Below are 20,917 nucleotides of genomic sequence, written 5' to 3' on the forward strand. Positions count from 1 at the left end.
CACTCAATGCAAATATTTGCGCCATCAAAGCGGGGAACTTTGGGTAGACGTTAACTGGAGTAGCAATTCTCTTTGAATTTTATTTTTGCGGGGGCATGAAATTTCTGTGTTGAAGACCTGGGTTAGACATTTTGAGGATAATTTGGCAGGCCCTACCACATTGACTCCGCTGTAAACGAAGGTACTGCTATCTGTGGTGCAAGAGAAACAGTGTTTTAAATTTTCAGGAAAGACCAAAAATTCACCCTCAGTTTCTGCTGTCTCTCAGATTGGGTGAAGAAAATAAAATTTAAATATCTTTCAATGAAATACGTTGTGCATGTCGGTCTTTGGAAGTAATACTGAAATATTTTGATAACCAGCAAAAATGTCATTGAGTGAATAGCCCACCATTACTATGGGACGTGTATTTAGGAAAAAAAGTTGTGTTCAATACGTTTTTATTTTTTGCGGATTTTAAAGGGACAGACAACCGATTTTTGTCGAGTATATATTCTCTATCCCAAATGAAAGGGCATCACTTAAAGCACCTTGACGAGAAACGGTTTTGCTGATAACGGTCTAGAACTTTTTTAATCGAATTTTTTGATCTACGAGCCGTATGTGTCCCTCCCAAAACTAATGCTGGCAACCATGACATAGAGTAGCTCGGCAACATTCTTTTGTCTGTATGCGAAATAAAAAACGATATTTAAAAACTTGTTCCCAGCTAAAAAAGTTTGAACCGCAGGCTTTCCTCTTTCTTTATGTGTTGTTTTTAATGCAACGGTCTATTTTGCGCGAATGCGCCATCTGTTGGGATAGACGATAGGTACAATCTGGCTTCACGTTGTGGAGGCGGGAAGTTCGATTTTCCCCGGGCGCGACTTTTTTTTTTAAGCTGCCGTTGGCGTATTTGGAAACTTTAATCAAATATTTTGTCAGAAAAAACGCCCCTGACTCAGACAGAATCGTCAAAGCTCCTTTGCTGGGTCTGTTTACTGAACGCTGCCGTTGATTCTGGGCATGGTGGCTCAGTTAGCCACACTGAGAGAAACCCAGCGGCGGCGGGCGGCGTGTCTTTAGAATTTTAAAAGTAATGTTTAGAAATACATATCATATTTAACCTGGTACAAATACTTCTGCTAAAAGGTTTTCAATACGTAAATAAACGTTTCAGCAGTTACAGTAGCTGCTAGGTTTGCAGGTCACGTGACAGGGACACATATTGTAGTGTCAAGTTTCGACACTACGAACCGCCATCCTTCCGATTTCAGGAAGTTTGCTACCAATTTAAAATTATTTCCGCCAGTTTGTTTAGAAATTGCTTGTGGTTACCGGGCTATATAAAACGCTGGCTTTCATATGAGCTAGAGAACATATACGCGACAAAAATCGGTTGTCTGTCCCTTTAAGAAGAAGTTGTAGTTTTGACCCCTTTCATGCCTAACGAAGGCACATCAGTCAATTTCAATTTTTTTCTAATAGAGGAACTGTTTCGGTAGGAGGTGTACACGTTCGCTACTAAAACGTGCTTGCAAGCTGCTTCAAAACATTTCTCAAGTGGCAGAAAAAGGATAGCTCAAATAAAACAAATTTCAGGTTTTCAAGTGAACAAAAAAAATCGCTTGCCTCTCAACAAATTTATACTGTCAAAACTGAACTATTGCATAATTTTGTCAAGTGGTCCTTAAGTGTTTTGCGAACACGAGCCATACCAAATGTAAAGGCATATTGGACATTCAAAGTAATCTTCTGCGTTATAAGTCTAAAAACTGCGGTTTCCGGTTCTCCTAAGAATTATTATGATGCTCGCCGGGGAAGTGCACACTTCTATGACAAGAGCCATACTGGCGGACGAAAATAAATTTGTATGAAGTTGCATCATAATTTTGTAACACAATTTTGACAAAGGGTACCTTTCTGTTTATTGCCGTAGGAAAAAAACTACGGCAGACAAAAATTGAGTCCGTGATATTTTCGTTAGATATTGGGTTTATGTAGTCTTTATGTTTCATCTTTTGGCGCCGGGGAATGCAGGGTCATTTGACTTAAAATTATTCTGTTTAAGGCTTCATTATTTTCGTCCCAAAATAATAGTTCAAGCAACACTGGGCAATAACCCACAACATAGAAACTTCCCATCGAAGAGGAAGCGTGTGAAATTAGGCGTTAACGTAAGTATGCCTTCAAAACACAAAAACGAATTCGGAGGAACCCTAGAAACTCCTCTGCAGTTTTGAGTTGGAACGATATAATAGCCAAGAAAACGTTTCCGAGTGTAGAATACAGTTTCGTAGTGCGCTCTACTGCAAAGAGTGCGCCCTGACTCCTTTGTTGTTGCTGCGGCTGTAAACGAGTGGTTAAAAAGCGGCCGGTATGCAAAGCTGGGAACGGGAAGAACGGCAACTAAGCAGCTGCTGCTTCCACTGCCGCACGCACTGTTTTCAAAACCGCCCGCATATACACACGTTTGTACTTCTATGGCATGTCCCCATTTACTTTCTGTTTTAGTTCTGTGGCGCGCGCTTCGGGGTGACCTCGATTGCCGTAACTAAAGAAGATTTAGGATCCAGTCGGCTTACACAGGCAAAGCCGACGGAGGAAGTTTGCGTAGTATGCCACAGATTGTTTTAAATGCAGAGCATTTCTTTAAGTCACGATGCCACCCGGCGTTGTCGGCGTGCCTCGGCGTCCGCAACAGCCGTTCCAGGTGCGCCCTCTCCCCCACTCCTCCTCTCCCGTATCACGCTACCCTCCTCGCTCTCAACAACAGGTCCGCACCCCTCCTCGTACACTATATAAAAAAATAATACTTACCGGCGCCTGGTTTCGATCCCACGGCCCTGCGGGCGGAACGCAAGGTACATGGTGCTCTACCCACTGCGCCACAAAGCCGACACAGAATGGAAGGCTACGAACGCGCCTTATGTCCTTGACTCATTCAAACTACGTCAAGAAGCTGCTGATACAACGTATTCACTACCTGTGGGCGGAACGCGAGGTACATGGTGCTCTTTCCACTGCGCCACAAAACTGACACAGAATGAAAGGCCACGAACGCGACTTATATCCTTGACTCATTCAAACTACGTCAAGAAGCTGCTGATACAACGCATCCACTACCTGTGGGCTGAACGCAAGGTACATGGTGCTCTTTCACTGCGCCACAAAACCGACGCAGAATGAAATTCTACGAACGCGCCTTATATCCTTGACTCATTCAAACTACGTCAAGAAGCTGCTGATACAACGCATCCACTACGTGTGGGCGGAACGCAAGGTACATGGTGCTCTACCCACTGCGCCACAAAGCCGACACAGAATGGAAGGCTACGAACGCGCTTATATCCTTGACTCATTCAAACTACGTCAAGAAGCTGCTGATACAACGCATTCACTACCACCAACTCCCCAAACACTAAACGTTAACGCAATACACCCACTCCCTATGCGACGCATTTACTAGAGTCCCCCTAGCGGGGAGATGGGCCGTTTTTTTTTGCTAATAAGAAGAGACGTGAAGGCACATCCAGAATAAGACGGTGCTCGGGTCAATGCACCGGCTGAGTTTTCCTACACAATGAAGTGAAGGTTTAGAATAACGTAGGAGCGCATGCGTGGCTGTGTTAATCATTTGACTATACAAGATGGACCATCGAGTAAAACAGTATGCATCGGCTTTCCTGCAACCCCGAAACAGGCGCCAAATTAACGCAAGGCGGTGAATATCGGTAGGCGTCGTCGTAAAGTCTTGGCTGCGACACGTCATGCTGCTTGGAATTTGGTTTAACTCTTTGGCCTAATGTGTTTCCCGGGATCTATGGCCAATGGTGCTTCATAGGATAGGCGTCAGAATTCCTAAGCGGCCAGCCAAATTGCTTGCTATGCAGAAGGTTGGGAGAGGCGCCTGTGTTCCGGCCTGACGTTAACCCTATTGCTACGTGCGCCGGTGTCAAATTAGCTGTGAGTAGAGCGGGAGGGGGGGGGAGCTGGCGCGCGTCTGTACGCCCAAGCGTCACGATAATCACAAGGGTCCAAGGCGGCTCCTGTCGCGCTCTAAGGCCGGCACCCACAGCGCTCCGGCTGCTTCTACTCCGCACCTGCATCTCAATATTGTCGTAGCGATGTAATCGCAGAAGCCCTCAAATTGAAACAACTGCTTTCGCATTCATAGCAGATGATACGTGCATCATCGTTGTCGTAGATCAAAGTCCAAAGTTGATTTCAAAAGCATAATGTTATTTACTACACAGTGTTGATACACAAAAGGAGGTCCCAGGGAGTTGAAACTGCTGGCGGGGCCTGGTATTATTAGCGCTGTCTCTTCTCCTGGCTGCATTGTGTGTGTGTTCTAATTTTATGTATTCTAAGCAGACTATGTATGAAGCGAGCATAGTTCTGAAAAATCACACTGGATTTAATAAAGAAGGAATGGGTACGAATATACTTCAGCTTTTGTTTTCTGCAAGGTACAATGCACGTTAATCTTTGGACCTGCGTTTCAGCTTTGTCTTGTATCAACCGATGAAACCAAATGTCCCATGACCAAGGCGTCAAAGCATATAGGGATCACTCTAATACGGTGCACAGTTTTGTACACATGCCAGGGATATTGGGGCCTCATGATTGTGAGCCTGAGTAGAATGCACAATTTTGGGCCTGCTACGCCGGCTATCAAGACGCATCCAGGTAACTTACAGAAATTAGGTGAGACAAAGTGAGTGATCGTTCTTTGTGATCGTGTCTGTATAAAGAGCACAATCTCACAAAGGGGGACAGGTTTTTTTATAACATACTGCGGACAGTTGATGGTCTACGCAGGGTGGGTGTTTACATAGCAATCAAAGCAAGAAATATAATGCGAACATGAATACATTGAAACAAAGCAACAAACACCACTGGGAACGATTTTGTAACCTACGGGGCAGAAACGTGGAGGCTCACTAAGAGGTTTCAACGTAAATTGAGGACGACGCAGCGAGCAATGGAACGGAAGATGATAGGTGTAACATTAAGAAACATGAAGAGCGCGGAGTGGGTGAGGGAACAAACGCGTGTTAAGGACATATTAGTAGAAATTAAGACGAAGAAATTGACGTGGGCGGGGCATGTATTGCCAAGGCAAAATAACCGTTGGTCATTAAGGGTAACAGAGTGGATCCCTAGAGAAGGCAAGCGTTGCAGGGGGCGGCAGAAAGTTAGATGGGGAGATGAGATGAAGAAGTTTGCGGGGACAAATTGGTCGCAGTTAGCACAGGACCGGGGTAATTGTAGAGTTATGGGAGAGGCTTTTGCCCTGCAGTGGGGGTAGGTAGGCTGGTGGTGGTGATGATGATGATAGTAATGAATGCGACGCACGAGCCCACCACTGCTTGTTTCTACACCTTTAAAACGTCCAGGCAATATTCACGTCGGACTAAGCCATAAATGCACATGTGCACGCGTGCAGCGTCTCCATGCGTGCAGCGGGGAGCCGGCAGAACGTGACTGTTGCGCGGCGGACGCTACCACGGAGCGAATGTTTTGCCCAAGGCAAGATGGCGGCCGTTGGCGTCAGTTTTCAAGCGCCATCTCCACTCCTCCAGAAGTTTCTATACAACCTCCTTGGCATCGACAGACTTCTCCTCAGCGACTGATAGTTCGGCGTTGCATCGGTAATCGCTACTTTCAAAGCTAAAGTAAATCGTTTTGAAACCCCACGTGGCACTAAATTTTCTCTCAAGGTATCAGAATACTTCTTTACAAACCAATTAGTGTTGTTCCGGTTGCTTCACACCTTTTTTAGTTATTGATTCGGAATAATAAAAATGGGCTGTTGCACAATGTGTACAGGCAGAAAATAGTTAAAAATGAGAGGTCAGTAAATCTGACGCAACGAATCAGTTTCATTAAGTATGTAGTCCAGATGAGGGATCAACGCTCTGACAGCGTTGTACCAAAATGCCGAAGGCGTGTAGAAAAAAAAATCAAATATGAAAAAACTGGAGCTGCAGAAACCATAAACTTTAAGCATATTTGTCGTGGCCCAGCTTGAACACATCTTCGAAAACCGCTGTTCCGTTTCGTGCCCCCATAACTGCTTGTGTAGACGTCACTGTGAGGAATAAAAGTTTTTTATAGAGTATAATGTAGTAACAAGAATGAACAAAAGGGTGCATTTAGGCTACATAAAACAATGAAAAACACTGTTCAGAATTTGGAGTATGAACCAGCTTCTCAAATGCAGCCTCAGACTACTGAAGTATCCTTAAGCCATTAGCGACTGTTACACCGTCATCTGAAAATCACCATTCCATTTTCATTTCATTCCGGACAAAAGGCGCGTAATTTTATTCTCATTGCTGTCCCCAAGCGTTGTAGTCATTCTATTACCATTCCATTCAGGCATCTCGAAAAGGTGGAATGAATCCGGAATCATTCCACTTCTGGAGTGGTAACTGCGCACCATTGATATCAATGTCGTGGTAATGACACTCATCAAGATTTTAGAAAAACCGGTGAGTATTAGTGGAGTAATTGCAAATCAAATCATCTCATTTTCGCCTGCGCCGCGATTCACCCTCGCTTCGTTCACCTCCTCGCACCGCGCAAGCGTGACCGTCCATGATGCCTCGTTTCTCGGGGACGTCTGCAAGAACATCCGGTTGCAGGCGTCGTCTGCTAATGGGATATTCTGCGCCACAGAATCGCTCTGGGACAGGGCCATTTAACTTTCTGCGTTTTGTTTGGGCCTGTTTTATCATTTTGCTTATCAGTCCTGCACCCCGCTCATGGCTGGGAAAGCTGATGGAAAGAATGGAGCGGTAGCTTTGCGCTTCCAAATCCCGCCAAAAGGTCACGCGAAAAGACAGCGACCCTGTCACCGCGCGTTGGGGACGACGATAGGTGTTCATACATATGGGAGTCTAAAATATGGAAGCGAATGACTAAAGATTCGCCTAAACATTTGTTGGAGTGAGCACATGCATGCATTTCGAACTGACGAAGCTTTATCCTGGGGATGATGCGCCACCGACCCGTGGAGCCGTGCAACGTTCGCGTGCTCCGTTCTTCGCCAACTCGCTGCCTGCTGCCCGTCGCTGACCGGCCGTGGCCGGTTTCCTGCCGCCTGCTGCTACGGGGCGCCCGATCGGGAGCGGGTGCCAGGCATACCATTGTCAACGAGGACAATGGGGCATCTTGCTCGACAACCTTCCGGCGTGTGAAACCGGGTCATGATATCCCCGCAACCCCGCACCGTCACCATTACCCCCGACTCCCTGCGTGCAACGCCTCATCGCCCATTACAGTTTGCGGGGAATTTTCTGTCTGCTTTTTTAGATTTAAAATTTCTTAGAGTTATGTACAGGTTTTTTAGCTTTGAGCTGTAATTGCCTTCCGTGTGCGTGTGTTTGGTTTAAGAATATATGTTTTTGTGCCGTTTTCAAGCGCCCTCGCCTAATTATTGGCACTGTGGCAGGTCCCAGTCGCCTCAGAATACTTGCTTGAAAAGAGCCTGCGAGGGCGTTTTGCCTCACCCGAGCGTATTTATAGAGTAAAAAAGGCAAATATGGACGAACGCGTAAGCGTTAGCATGCGGCAGCCAACGTAATTTCCCAAATGCGCCGGTACGACCAGTCATCGCTCAGGAGACGACGCGTCAGCACCCTTTCGCCACACTTCGCCGGAAGTAAAAGAAACAACCGTTCAGTTGCAAGATTTCTGCTCTTTGACACACATGGCAGAATCGATGGCGTACATGGGGAAAGATGGCGGTGCTCAAAAACACGCAGGAAAAGGTAGGGAGACGGCAACAAACTTTGCAACAAAAGTGTGAGCTTTCCGCTGCATGTATAAATGTTACACTTGGCGCAGACGACGCTAACGACACATCCTAACAATTGCGCTAGTTAATTTAGTGGGCTGAAACCGCCTTTGGGAACCCGTTAAAATGGTTTTAATTCTGGCCTCTTGCTACTTGTTTTCAGAAAGGAGCAACTGTGCGCACGCCAGCAGCATCCAGCCACGCTACAACTACTCGGCTCGCCGTTGGTGCCTGGCTGCAGCCCCGGTCGGAGCCGGTCCGCCGATATACATTATATTCCCGCTGCTATATTGCGAAGGGAGGGGGCAGCCATAACCCCCAGCAAAATATGAAAACCAATCGTCGCAGCAAACCTGGCAAACATCGCGAAACCATAGGAGCGATCGGTCCGTGAGGAACTTTGCGGCGGCGCGTTTGAGCGCTACATCCGTGCCGTCGGGCGATAGAACTTCACATATCAGAGTCTTGCAGCTCTCAGCAATGGTTGCTGTTGCGCGCGAGATCTATCTTTCGCCTCGCTTTGGGGGGCAGAGGCAATATTTGGAGAATCCGATGCTTGGAAATTGAGGCCTTGTTTTTACTATTTATTTATTTATCTAATACCCACAGTGCCAGGGGCACTGCAGGGGGAGGGTGATAAACATAACAAAATAACACAGGGTTGCAGTCAGCCGCACACCCGCCTTACAGCATTGCAAGCGTAGAAATCATCTGTATAATACAGATATACACCACAAATCAGCTCCGATGAAATCGTTCAGTTCAAGTTCATAAAACGCAAATAAAATCAATCAAAACAACCAAACGTGTTACAGCAACTTCAAAACGTACGAAGCATTAGATATAACCGATATAATGTCGCAGGACAAGTTGTTCCAGTCGCGAATGGTCTGGGGGAAGAAGTAATGGCCGAAACGATCGAGTTTTTCAGAAGTATTCCCTGACCTTAAATTCGTGATCCGTACGTTTTGATGTATAATGGGGAGGAAAGAGATAGTTTTACCGTATTACGCCTGCTTGTCAATGATAAATTTCATTTTTAGTCGTGGGTTTTTCCGGCGGGCTTCCAAGTGCCATTTTAGCTGTTCTTTCGGTGCGGTCGCACTAAATACAACCCCCCATCCGACGGAAACAAAGCGCGCAGCTATATGTTGCAAGCTTTGCAATTTCTGTTTATCGCGGATTGTCGGCGGATCCCATACCGTGCGTACACATTCCATGATGAATCTTACGTTTTCATTGTATAGCAGGTCCTTCGATTATAAGGAGAAGACTTTTACATTACAACGAAGGAAACCCAATGCCCTACCAAGTCTTTCTGCCACAGAGTCAACCTGGCGTTGCCAGCCAAGGTTGCACGTGAAATAAACACCTAAGTATTTGTACTCCGTTACTTTAGAAAACGGTTAATTGTTCATAATATAGCAGATCTGACGCGGTTCCCGCAACCGTGGCGACCCCGTTGTCCATTACAGCAAAGCAGTTTCGTACCGAACCTTCGGCAGGCTCGGGTGCCTGTAGAAAACACGTGTCCAATGAATGCGGAACAGTCGGCGTGTACGAGGTGCTATTCCTATTGCTGGCGTCTTAGAGGAATGCGGATGGGGCATCCACCTCTGCTCCTGCTCGTTTCCCGCGTTCCACTCTTAAAGGCGAAGCTTAAGCAGCCTATAGGTTTCTGTTTTCATGCTTGTACAAAAGAAGAGATCGCTGAGGACAACGAATCAAAGGGGAGGTCTAGAGCACTTGTCTCACTGACGTCTGCAGCCGCAGTAGAGACAACAGCGTGAGCATCATGTGCAGTCTGCCCGACAGGCTTCCGCCTGCTGCTGCCTACTTTTCTGCCTTTGTCCTTCGAGCAAGCATGTTCTGTTAAAGGGAGGCAAATCGGGCAGCCAATGGGAAGAGTCACAGTAGCCTGCTGTGAATTTTTGTATTAGCTGTAGCGCCCAAACATCCTTGCGATGGATCGCTTACAAAAGGAACATCATTCCCTCAAGCGTTCCTTCTTTAACCTAACGAGTTACCGTTACAGTTACACCGACCCCTAACACAACGGAGGAGTAAAGAGGTATTTACTGGAACGCCGTTTCCTGAAATGCCGTTTCGTGGAACAGTGGTTTTATTGCAAACATAGCTTGCGTGAAGCTACCTTGGCCGAGCTTTAAAACAGCGGTGAAAATTGATAGATACGTTTCTTATGTAATATAGTTCACGCAGTATCTTGCCAGTATTGCAGGAGTATTTGGATTTACATAGGAAAATATCTCCGAAAGGGTCACGCCAAAAGCGAAATACGGAGAGCACGTGCAATGTTAATTCGCTTCCTGAAGAAAAGGGACATACAAATGGTTCTTGCCTTGAAAGTAAATCGTCATTCGAATCTAAAAAGTAGGTATTATTAACTTCAAACCACTAGGGGACTTTCAATACAAATCTGTAATACTATATTTCCGGAAAGCTTCGTAAGAATCACTCCCAGGGTATAACTTGAGCGGTGTTTGGCATTTAAAAAGGCGCTTGACGATTTATATTGAAAGGCCAGTATAATAAAAAGCAACCATTGAACACAAGTCTCGTTTAAAAAGATACGCAGATGTGTATCATATCAGAACAGCAACGGTAAAGAGGACTCTCTCACTGACAGTGTCCACTTAGAAGAACTAATCGTTGTGTTGACTGCAATAAAATCTTCATCTATAAGGTACATGGAAAAAGGAAAGAGCGAAAACGTTTTATTGCTGATTATTGCAGCTCACAAGTGGCGCCAGCAACATAGCGCCAGAAAACGCCTTGCGAGAAAGTGCTCATCCTGCAAGTGAGCCGCAGAATCTCTTGCATTCCTCTAAAGTAGCGAAGTTGTTACAGTTGGGACGGCATCCACTCCACTCAAATGGATCACACGTATTGGTGGTGGTGTTGAAGTAAAAGCGCGGGACGCGGTTGACACAGGGCTCCACCGTCTTCGGGCACTTGCAAGCTGTCAAAACGGAAGAAAAAAAAACACTTGTTTCTATTACAACAGCTGCATCCAACCAGACACAAAGTGTAGTTACAAATGATTTCCCAAAGAGCCTGAAAATTCGTTGTAGTGCAGTAGTATCCAAACGTATTTCTATTACAACAGCTGCATCCAACCAGACACAAAGTGTAGTTACAAATGATTTCCCAAAGTGTCTGAATATTCGTTGTAGTGCAGTAGTATCCAAACGTATTTCGTTTTTAACATAGAGAAAGCAGAGAAACCTAATTCTTGTCTTTTGGCAGCACTAAATTTATATTTTTTTGCTCGGGACCTTTCCTTCATACCACCGATACCTTCCATGAGCTGATTTCCTGCATGCGGGCTGCACATAGGGTTCAGGGATGAGATTTAGTACTCGCACCGGGGGGGTGCTCGGACTAGCCGGTTTCATGAGACGAGCGGTTGCTCTTTATAACCCCCAGTTCGTCTGTGCAACTCTCTGTAGCTGAAGGGAAATAAATCTATGGAAATATTGCCGCCGTATAAACGTGGCCGTGTTCAAACTCGTTGAAACGTTCCTAACATTTCAAGGAAAGCCCTCGTGCCAACACAAGAAACGTCATTGGGTTCGAAAGAGTAGCACGTGAAAGCAGTTGAAAAGACCCGATCAACGGGAGAAGCAGGTATTTGAAAAATCAAAGTGTGTCATTTGCTTGGTAATAGGAAGGTGGTTGTAAAAAAAGTCGCAGAGGAAACACAAGTGCGTGCAGGCGTATTGCTGGCTGATGTATTAACGATCAAACTTGCAGGTTATGTTTAAATAAACGTAGCTGCCTAGGAAGGCAAGAAAAAGTAGCTGTTTAGCCTAGACAGGCTTTACAACACAAAATGTAATGTGCTGCCACGCGAAGAGGTTGGCTTTTTGGTTTTAAATGTTCAGCTAAATGTGTCATCCAAAGGCCTATTTTTATTGAGACCTTCTTGCGGTTGTTTGTACATACTGATTTGGGAATAAGAAAGCAAATGTTAACGTTCAAGCTGCATACTAGCAGAGAATCTTCCAGCTTATGAGAGAAAAGCGCGAGAAAGCAGGGAAACGTTTTTGAAATTTCTGAAGGTAGGCAACTGTATACGAAGCCAGGGCAGTATTCTGCCGTGCGGAACTTTTTCTGATTTCAAACTGCAGCTAGTTTCAGACGTGCATGAGAGACATTTGTACTATATTTTTGGTCGTCATAGTTTGTCGGCGGAGGAATACCAATGAGAGGTAAAGCTGCGAATTTTGCATGGTTGCACAACTCATGGGATTTGTGTCATGGGTTATATTCACAGTAAGTTGAGCCACGGTAGCATTAACCGTTTATGAGCTGAAAAGCGCACTAGCATGGCGATCAGTAAGATACGACGGAGCCTGAAAAGCTCCCTAAATAATTATCCCTGGCGCCATCATTGCAGCGACCACAACAGTATACTAGAGAAATGAGGGTGAGGCAAACATGTTGTTTACGCGTGTTCGCATTGTGACGTCGGCTTCGGCCTTTCGTGCTACATTGTTAAAAGTTAACAGAGTTGCGTTCCCGTGAGTTCAAATCTTTAATTCTATGCGGCGAGAGTAAGTGAGTGGTTTTGAGATAAATTTCAGGATGATGGAGTTTAACATATTGGTATACCGCCAGAATAATTTTATTCTCCAGTCTTTTATTCATTCTTTCTGCAAAAAGCCACGTGTCGTTTTTTAGGTGTGGAACGCAGCCCTCGTCTTGGGATTGTGGTGGTTAGTCACCAAGCATGAATGAATGGCTGGTGCTTCGAATAGAGCAATAAGGGCAAGGCTGTAATAGGGAGCGCTTTGAAAAGAACGCCAGCGGGATTGATTTTTTTTATTTCTCGTGAACTGCATCCATTGGAAGTGGCGCTAACGAAACTGAGTATCTCGTATGTATTTCTTTGTGAGTTGCTGAAACATCCGCTGGTTCTTCTTGCGAAAGATGGAGGTTCAGATAATAAAGAGTGAACTCTTGAACCATGTGATCCACCTGAGCATTACAAAATCAATCTCATACATGTTATACCGTTTGTAGTTCCCACAGCGGGACCGAGCACAAGAAACCGCTAGTAATTCGTACATTCGTTGAACGTTTTTCTGACAAGTCTTAAGGAATACCTTGTTGCTGAGTATATCTTTGTTTCCAGCCCAGTCACTTTTATTCGCCCATCGGATATTGCGAAAGCAGAACCAAACCAAACTGGCATTTACTTTGGCCTTTCAAAGTACTAATTATGTACCTAAGCAGAACATTGTGTTACAAGTTACAGAAAGACCAATGGAATGGCAAATTTGTCTTGGAGGAGCAACCTAGTGATGCTTAAGAATGTAAACTTGTCCGATTGGGGACATATTTCTAGAGCTTTAGAATATAACCACGAGAATCAGGCAGCAAAAAATTGTATATTAGGGATTCTGCAACTAACTTCGAGTGCGCCGTTGATGTATAGATAGATACTTTGGATGTATAGATATGAACATTTCAGTTACATACACCAATTTAGCAGCGAAAAAAATTTGCGTACCATCAGGATACTTGCATGGCTGAGGAGCAGGTTGCTGGCAGTCTGCGGGAAAAAGAGATTGCTCGTATAAACTTGCTCGAACGAAAACCCGAGAGAGGTTAAACTTGTGATCGACCCGCTTTTCTAGAAACCGCACAAAGTGAACGTAAACATGTGAGCACTTTTGTCCGAGAAACAACACCTGCGAGAAAAATGTCCGGAATTGCGCGAAAATTGCTGGTAGACTCGGTAACAAAAATATTGCGAACAACGCTGGTGCGCTTAGGCATTCTTTACTTATGGACGGCAAACAGTTTTCCAATCTATTGCTTTTAATAGAACTGTTTTTAAGACAAACAAAAACCCACAGACCTGGCCCGTTGCCCCAAAATGGGCAGTCAGCCTTGCACACCAACTGCGGTTGACAGCGGGAAGCGGCTTCTCTATTGCCTTGAGCGATTGTTGTAAAGGAAATGCCAGCCTACTTTATTTGGAACAAGGATATTAAAAGTTACTAATGCAGCGCTTTCCACCAGTTGTCATTGTAAGGTTTTTACATAAAACCAGTGAAGGAGCAGGCGTTATCTAGACACAATGTACTCAAACGCGCAATCTATACCTCTCTATTAAGTACAGAAAAAATATCTAAAAAATAAAATCCATATGACCTTACAAATCTATAACAGCAGCAATTGCCACTCTTCTTTTTCCTTTAACCAAATTGGTTTATATAATATGTTTTCACAAGGGAAACCAATTGAATATCTGTAAAGGCACTTAGCTAAGCGTAAAGTTAAACCAGACTCACTAGTCTTCATTGTTCGTGCTTGGCCAGAAAAACCTCAACATGATTTGTAACGTACAGACATAAGCAACTGAAACGCCAAACCCGAAAATAAGGACCAAGACACGCAAAATTGAAAAATACTGTTCGCTAAGGCCCAATAATTGCGCTATGGGTATATCTGGAAAGCCTCATTTCCCAACTTTTTTTGTAACTTTTCCACGCGGCATTTTGACTTCCATTAAACGAAATCCCGCCATTTATGCGTTCTGGTGCGTATTTTCGTGTTCGCGTTTCATTTGCTGATGAGTATAGAGGTAAAACATCAGTAATGCATTCTTTTAAAATCAATAATATTTAGTATAAGAACTCCGGCAGTAAAAATTCCGTACGACAAACTTTTTTACGGTTTTAATAGCTGCAGCGCACAAGTTTAACCCGTGACAAAATATCCTTTGAAACACTTGTGCGAAATGTATTTAGCATATACCACTGTAAATAAAAAGAATTTTCGTCCACTAGCATTTCTACGTTGGAAAAATAGGCGTACGCTTCAGCGGGAAAGCTCTACATATAATTTATAGCTGGTTTTGTACAGCTGCATTACGATGTGCAGCGATAATTGGGAGAGATTTCTCACCACCTATCACTTTATATATATGTACAAAAGAAATATATATTCACATTGTACGACCGTTTCTTTAAGAGAAATTGTTTGCTCAATTACCTTGCAGACATGTACAAAATAGGCCTAGTTGTCAATGCCGACACAAGGCAGTCCTATTTTTGCAGTGCTCTGTTAAAGGAGCCATGAAGAGAAAATGCAAGTTGGTTTTATTCGAAAGATTTCGTGTTTTATAGTGCCCCCAGCGCTTCTCCGGATACAAACGATGCTTTATTCACTGAGAAATTAAACAATTTATGTTAAAATTTTGATTTTCCCGCTAAATTGTTTGTTTTCGGGGTCTGCAATGACATCACAGGAACCGACCGCTCTGCAGCCTAGAATACCTTCATTCACGCATCCGCCGTACAGGGTAGAGACACACGTATACGCTGGCGCCGCAATTTTGGGTCGCTCGCTCACCGCCGAAGAAAGTCATTGTGTCAAAAACGCGCAAAAATTATCGCCGCAACGCGGTTTACTGAAGAAGTTTGAATCATATTGTCTGTTTCGCGTTGCTAGGTCTCGTGGGAAACGAAAAGAACAACGCGTTGAGCCCGTTGGCCCAATTGCGGCGGTCCGGGACCGTTCAAAGGTTGTCTCCACCCTGTGCAGCGGTGTTGGTTTGTTCCCGCGTTTCTTTACGTTACCCGAACCTAGATGGCGCCACCATACCGTGGCAAGCGTTTGGTTTGTTTTTGCCCGTATTTAAACCTGGCTTGTTTTTGTTCTGGGGGAGAAAATGTTCGTTCCCTGAAGCAGTGCTCGCTCGACAAATGTGGTCACGTAAGACACCGTTGCTTGCGTCAATCGGCCAGTGTCGTCTGAGACAACCCCAAGCCCCGTAGTGCTGTGCAGCTAAACCAAGCATGCGGTGCGCAGTACGAACAGGAGTACGCATCAGTACTTCTATGTTTACATGTGCTTTCGTAACTTCCACTGCTTGTCCCATCATTCTTATTGCTTCGCAAAGAATGGGCCCTAAATTTAAGCGCAAATAGTTCGTTCGGCTAGTTTGTAAGCTCTACCTAATTTGCGTCTGCTTGTGCCGGCCTCCGCCAATCGCAGAGCTGTCTGGTGTGACATCATAGGTTCTGTTGCGGGAAATGAGCTGGTGGGTCGCATGGCAATTCCCTTTTTTCCTAATTATGTAGCTTATTTGAGCGAAGTTTACGTTAAAAGTGGTGTCAGCATGATTCTAACGAGGCAATATTTTGATTGAACCAAACTTGTGTTTTCTCTTCATGGCTCCTTTAAGAAAGGAAGGCCTAGAGTTCGATGAATGGTAACACGAAGTTGTTGTGAACGAACAAAGTGCAATTTTAAAAGGTCATATTAGTAATGAAGTTTAGTGAATATTTAGACTTATTGAATATTAGTTACATATGATTTATTTTGTTATGTTCACGCTAGGTTGTCTAAGCAAACGTACTGTAAATGAGTTCAAAATGTTTCCTATGCAGATGTTTTCCCAGCTCATTGTGGTTTCATTTTGTATTTATAATTTAAGTTGGCGCTTCTCATTACTGCTGTCGACAAGTCAGTGCATAAAAAGTGACCATAAATTTTATCAGACTTTCTTTACTCTCGCTATGCGAAATAACGAATACCTTACGTATTAGTTTTTGCTTCAGTTTAAACAGTCTTTTGTAACATGAGCACGGTTTTAAATAAAGGTAGTCTAGTCTTATACTAACTTTGCTATCATGCTTACGGTGAGTTTATCTTAGGCAAGATATATAAGAAATATTTCTTGGGAAGTAGCCACCCTTCATTAGTTATTCTTTATTTCGGACGATATATTTCATTGTTCTTAGTTGTTGGCGCCATGAACACGCCAGTGTTCCCTACGCGTTGCTGCGAAACACAAATTGTTTCCCGTAATGACACGCTAACTGTTTCTGAAGATCTTTGGTGGGTTTGTACATTTACTAAGCAGTGTAGTAGCTCATGCCATCCGTAATACACAGAATTTTCTAAATGTCTGTGTTAGGCCATGTGCCCCTTCCTAGAAAAAGGCTCATGGGTTTAGAAGCCCAACCACTTCGACAATTACAGAAAAACATACCTCCTAGGATGACATACCTACCTGTAATATATCCACTTCAATAAAAATAAAGCGGTAATAAATGCAAAGTCTATCTAGCCTTCACCGCTCTTCCTGAGGCTGCCACGCCATACGGCCTTTAGCAGACAATAACGCAAATAAGATGGTGCTGGGGGAGGCAGCTGTGGCAAGTCGGACACAGAGATAGGAAGGGGCCAGACACTGAGGGCCTGGAAAGGAGTGAACGAGACTGGAGACCTGGACGAACGACCCCCTCCCAATTTTAGCCTTACCCCTTTGGATGGCTGAATAAATGTTGTTTTGCTCTATGTCTCTTTAGTTTCAGCAAAGCAATATCTATCGTCAAGGTGAATTAAAAAACATGAAAACGTAAGTTTACTTTACGTAATGCCGAAATAGTATTTGTGGTAGTATAAAACCTGAAATCAGTTTCGAAGTGCTTCAAAATACACGCGTTTCTAGAAAAGTTCCCAAGCTTACAATTACGACGAGCAGGCATGTAAGCTCCGGACGCGGCTAACGCATCGCCAACCTGGGATAATGAGACCACCCGTACCGATTTGCATTATCTGGAAAAAATGATTCCACCGAAGAGGGTGTGAATGCGACAAACATATCTAAAGCAGAAATGTTTGCAAAATTACCATAGTAACAGGCACTGTTTGTCGCCAAAAATGACAGTGCATGACACCTGTTCTCTCCTGCATTTCACGCAGTGACCTAAGTGTTTCCTCAAAGAAAAAGCACGGTTGGCGTTTCATTTATTCATTTATTTGTTTATTGCTATCTTTTTACCCCTGGCTTTCAGAAGAAAATCCCTTTATTTCTTTCTTATCTGCCTATTTTCATGCCTCTTTCACTCGTCTCCTACGATCTGCTTTGCGTGCGGACAAACAGGAACGAGAACTGAAATGTCCGTTCCCTAGCTACTGACAGACGCGGAAACTAGGTATCGAGCAGCTCGGGCTGCAAGAGTTTTGCACGAGATTATAATTGGGTACACCTTTTCGTAATGGTCGTTCACCCGGAACCCGTAGGCTCAACCGGCCACACTTCCTAGATATACAGACGCACATATCTAGATTCACATAAAACTGCCCTGCATATATGCTACATGTCCTTCAAACGTTAGAAACGTAACCCAACCGCATACGCAGGCTTACGACATCCCCCTCGTCAGGGGCACGGTCAAATGCAGAACATTTTCGGGGGGCGCATGACGTGCGCGCCAAGCCCCACACATACCCGATTTCATCTGGTTCTAAAGAAATTGACAGCGAGAGCGAACGCCGAGAACCGCCCCATCACGGCACGACCGCGCCACGACCACGTCACGACTACGTCCCGATCACGCCACAACTGTTGTTGCTCCCGCGCCAAACTACGACGCATGCGCGCCCCACCTGTTGCTGAACGCGATCCGTGCACGCCGAGAACACGCGAGGAGCAGCGGAGAGCAGGCGAGGAGGAGTGGGGGAGAGGGCGCACCTGGAACGGCCGTTGCGGATGCCGAGGCACGCCAACGCCGGGAGACATCGTGAGTTAAAGAAATGCTCTGCATTTAAAATATCATAAATTTAGGAATCAAAGTTTCGTCTGTGCACAGACTAGGCAGGAAAGAAGCCATTATGGAGGGTAGTCCACTTTTTTGCCCTAATACTTGGTCGGTCGGCAATAAAATCTTCAAAAACGTTGCCATCTACATCTGACGGGTTAAACCGCTCCTCCTCCGCCCCCCCCCCCCCCGTGCAAGCAAAGCAAAAGAAACTAACTAAAACCATGGTATAGGTTTACTTACTCAGGCTGCAGAACGCTACCACAACAAACGACAGGAAGACTGCTCCTCTAAGCACGGCCATGCTTGTTCCGGCAATGGTATCTGATCTTGAGGGTCGCTATGCATGGAATATATACCATACCCCTGAGGCGCCCTACCGTAAACAGGAAGCGGACTTGGTCAAGACGGCACGCATCGCGCCGTTTCAAGCAACCTAAAATAGCCTACTTTCTGTCCTGCGGGTGCTCTAGAGCCGTAGAAGGCAACCGGATGCTCAGGAATAGAACTAGACCTGGTTGTTTTGAACTCGTACCACGTGCTGCCAAAACTGCAGTTCAATCTTCACACGTGTCGCCGAATGGCATACCTTTTGTCCTCAATGATTTATACTTTCCTATGACGGGGTTTTTTAAATAAAGAAAACAAAGAAAAAAATAGGGATTGCCACAACAAACAAAATTGAAAGTACTTGAAAGAATCAATGTCCATAATTCCAGTGCGCTCAAGATAATTGAACAGGATAATTGCGGGTTAGATTTCTTGACCTCGCGGTTAAGGTAATATTGATTCCACATATTGTTGTTTCATGCCAATCTTTTGTTGTTAGTGTACGATTTTCTATTGATATGTTCCTTGCCTTGCTACTCTCACAAGCTCTCCTGCTCAAATTTTCCTGGATCTTTTAGTCAGGAATAATATTAGGCGGTTCTACATACAGCTCGGTGTATTCTGGCCAATGGACGCAGTTGGGAGTGGCCGCTTGTAAACTCGATTATTTTCACTCATGTCCGCATTTTCGTGATGTGTTTTGGAAGTGCACATTAGTACATGAATTAATTACAAAACTACTTTGGTAAATAACTTGATCTTTTTTGTTAATTCACTAATATATCAGGTCTATATTTTATGCATTTTTATCCGGAAAGTATACGCATATTTTTGTGAAAGCACCTAAGGTGCTCTTTATAAAGACTTCCGGATTTATGCTAAGGAGATGTGGGCAGGTATTCTAAACAAGCTCTGCGTATCACACACCGATATGGGTAATATTACAACACGCGAAAAATATACTATGTTTTCTGCGACTTCATGTCACAGCATATTCTAAAAAAAGGTGCTGGGAGCAGAAATAGTTTGCAATTCATGATTTCTTATTTTTTGTTACTCTCCGTGTTTGTAAAAATGCAAGTAGGCAGTTGGCCCTACCGGCGCACTTGCGCCGAGGGTGCACGCCGAAAGTGCGCAGACATGGACATCAAGGAATCTGGTATCACATACTTTATTACGTCATCGCTTGTACGGCACCATTACTTGTGAGCTGAGAATCGTAGCGTCACAGGAAGCGCGGGACGGCCCAGGCTGTAAATAATAACCGACGTAAAAAACAGGAACGCAAGAATAAAAGAATGATGAATGTGGGTAGAGATAAAGCAGAATACGGTGGAAACGAACCCTTTATTCCGCTTCAAAACAACAAGTGTAACAGGCTTTTTGGATGTATGCTAATCTGTGAGTAATGCCGCTTTCGTAGGCGTAAGAGTGCCCTCACAAGATGCGCAGTAGGGGAATATATTCCCTGTGGTAGGAACTTCCAGTGTTTAGCTATTTTTGGTTGTCTATGTGCAGCGCAATAAATAACGCGCGAACGAAAAGCACTGGAATATCGCTGAATATAATCAGGCATTTGGTAACCAATTTGATCTGTTCACACAATTAGCCAGCACCACTTTGCGATTTCTAAAGGCTAGAAATAACCTAAAAAAGAAAATAAGAAAATAAACATAAATGACACGGACATGCCTGTTACAGAAGGGCTCTTCGTACCTCTCCGACAAACTCATTTTTAAACCACTGAGTGCTAAGGAGGCAGTTATTATACAAGTATCCTTTAGAGTTTTACATAGAATTCCTCCATTATTTATCAGTATCTTTGCGACTGACGAGTTGAAAACACTGTTGTCTCATGCATTACAGGCTCGTGTGAGCCCTCGGGCCAATTGTAAGATACATGGTAAGGCGCCTAATCGTCAATCATTAACTCTTGTTTTATCGGCATTCTGATAACACTCTTCGTAGTTAATACAGTTAAACCTCGATATAATGAAGTTGACAAAAATTCGCACTTTTTTGTTACTTGCAGGTTTCGAGTTTAGGCTGGCGTGAATGAAAGAGGGACGAAACCAAAATGCCACACACCATGGATGGGTAACCCACCCCTCAAGACTTTATTTCACGGTGACAAACTGCTTGATTCGCGCCTGCTGCTTTCCCACGGGCATTGGCACAACACGGCACTCCGAAGAAGCAACGTCACTTAACGCCG

At 44.4% G+C, this 20,917-nt stretch overlaps 1 protein-coding gene across 1 annotated transcript; it reads right to left on the bottom strand.

Annotated features, from left to right (window-relative positions):
• Positions 1–10,505: 10,505 nt before the first annotated feature.
• On the bottom strand, positions 10,506–18,699 carry LOC144142068 (kappaPI-actitoxin-Avd3a-like). The gene is made up of 3 exons (XM_077673497.1): positions 18,616–18,699; positions 13,323–13,364; positions 10,506–10,766 (listed from the first exon to the last, which is right to left on the bottom strand). Exons 1-3 carry the CDS (start codon positions 18,674–18,676, stop codon positions 10,594–10,596), a joined length of 276 nt encoding a protein of 91 aa, XP_077529623.1. The 5' UTR covers positions 18,677–18,699; the 3' UTR covers positions 10,506–10,593.
• Between the last annotated feature and the right edge of the window lie 2,218 nt (positions 18,700–20,917).

Source organism: Haemaphysalis longicornis, unplaced genomic scaffold (genome assembly GCF_048455015.1).
Source record: "Haemaphysalis longicornis isolate Haplotype H1 unplaced genomic scaffold, Haemaphysalis longicornis Haplotype H1 scaffold_6, whole genome shotgun sequence".
NCBI lineage: Eukaryota > Metazoa > Arthropoda > Arachnida > Ixodida > Ixodidae > Haemaphysalis > Haemaphysalis longicornis.

What these genes read in the sequence shown, in the direction of transcription:
- LOC144142068 (XM_077673497.1), bottom strand. Translation starts at nt 18,676, where the DNA reads ATGGCCGTGCTTAGAGGAGCAGTCTTCCTGTCGTTTGTTGTGGTAGCG. An exon ending in GGTAGCGTTCTGCAGCCTGA is followed by an intron (nt 13,365 to 18,615) that starts GTAAGTAAACCT and finishes TTTTTCCCGCAG; the next exon opens with ACTGCCAGCAACCTGCTCCT. An exon ending in GCCATGCAAGTATCCTGATG is followed by an intron (nt 10,767 to 13,322) that starts GTACGCAAATTT and finishes CCGTTTTGACAG; the next exon opens with CTTGCAAGTGCCCGAAGACG.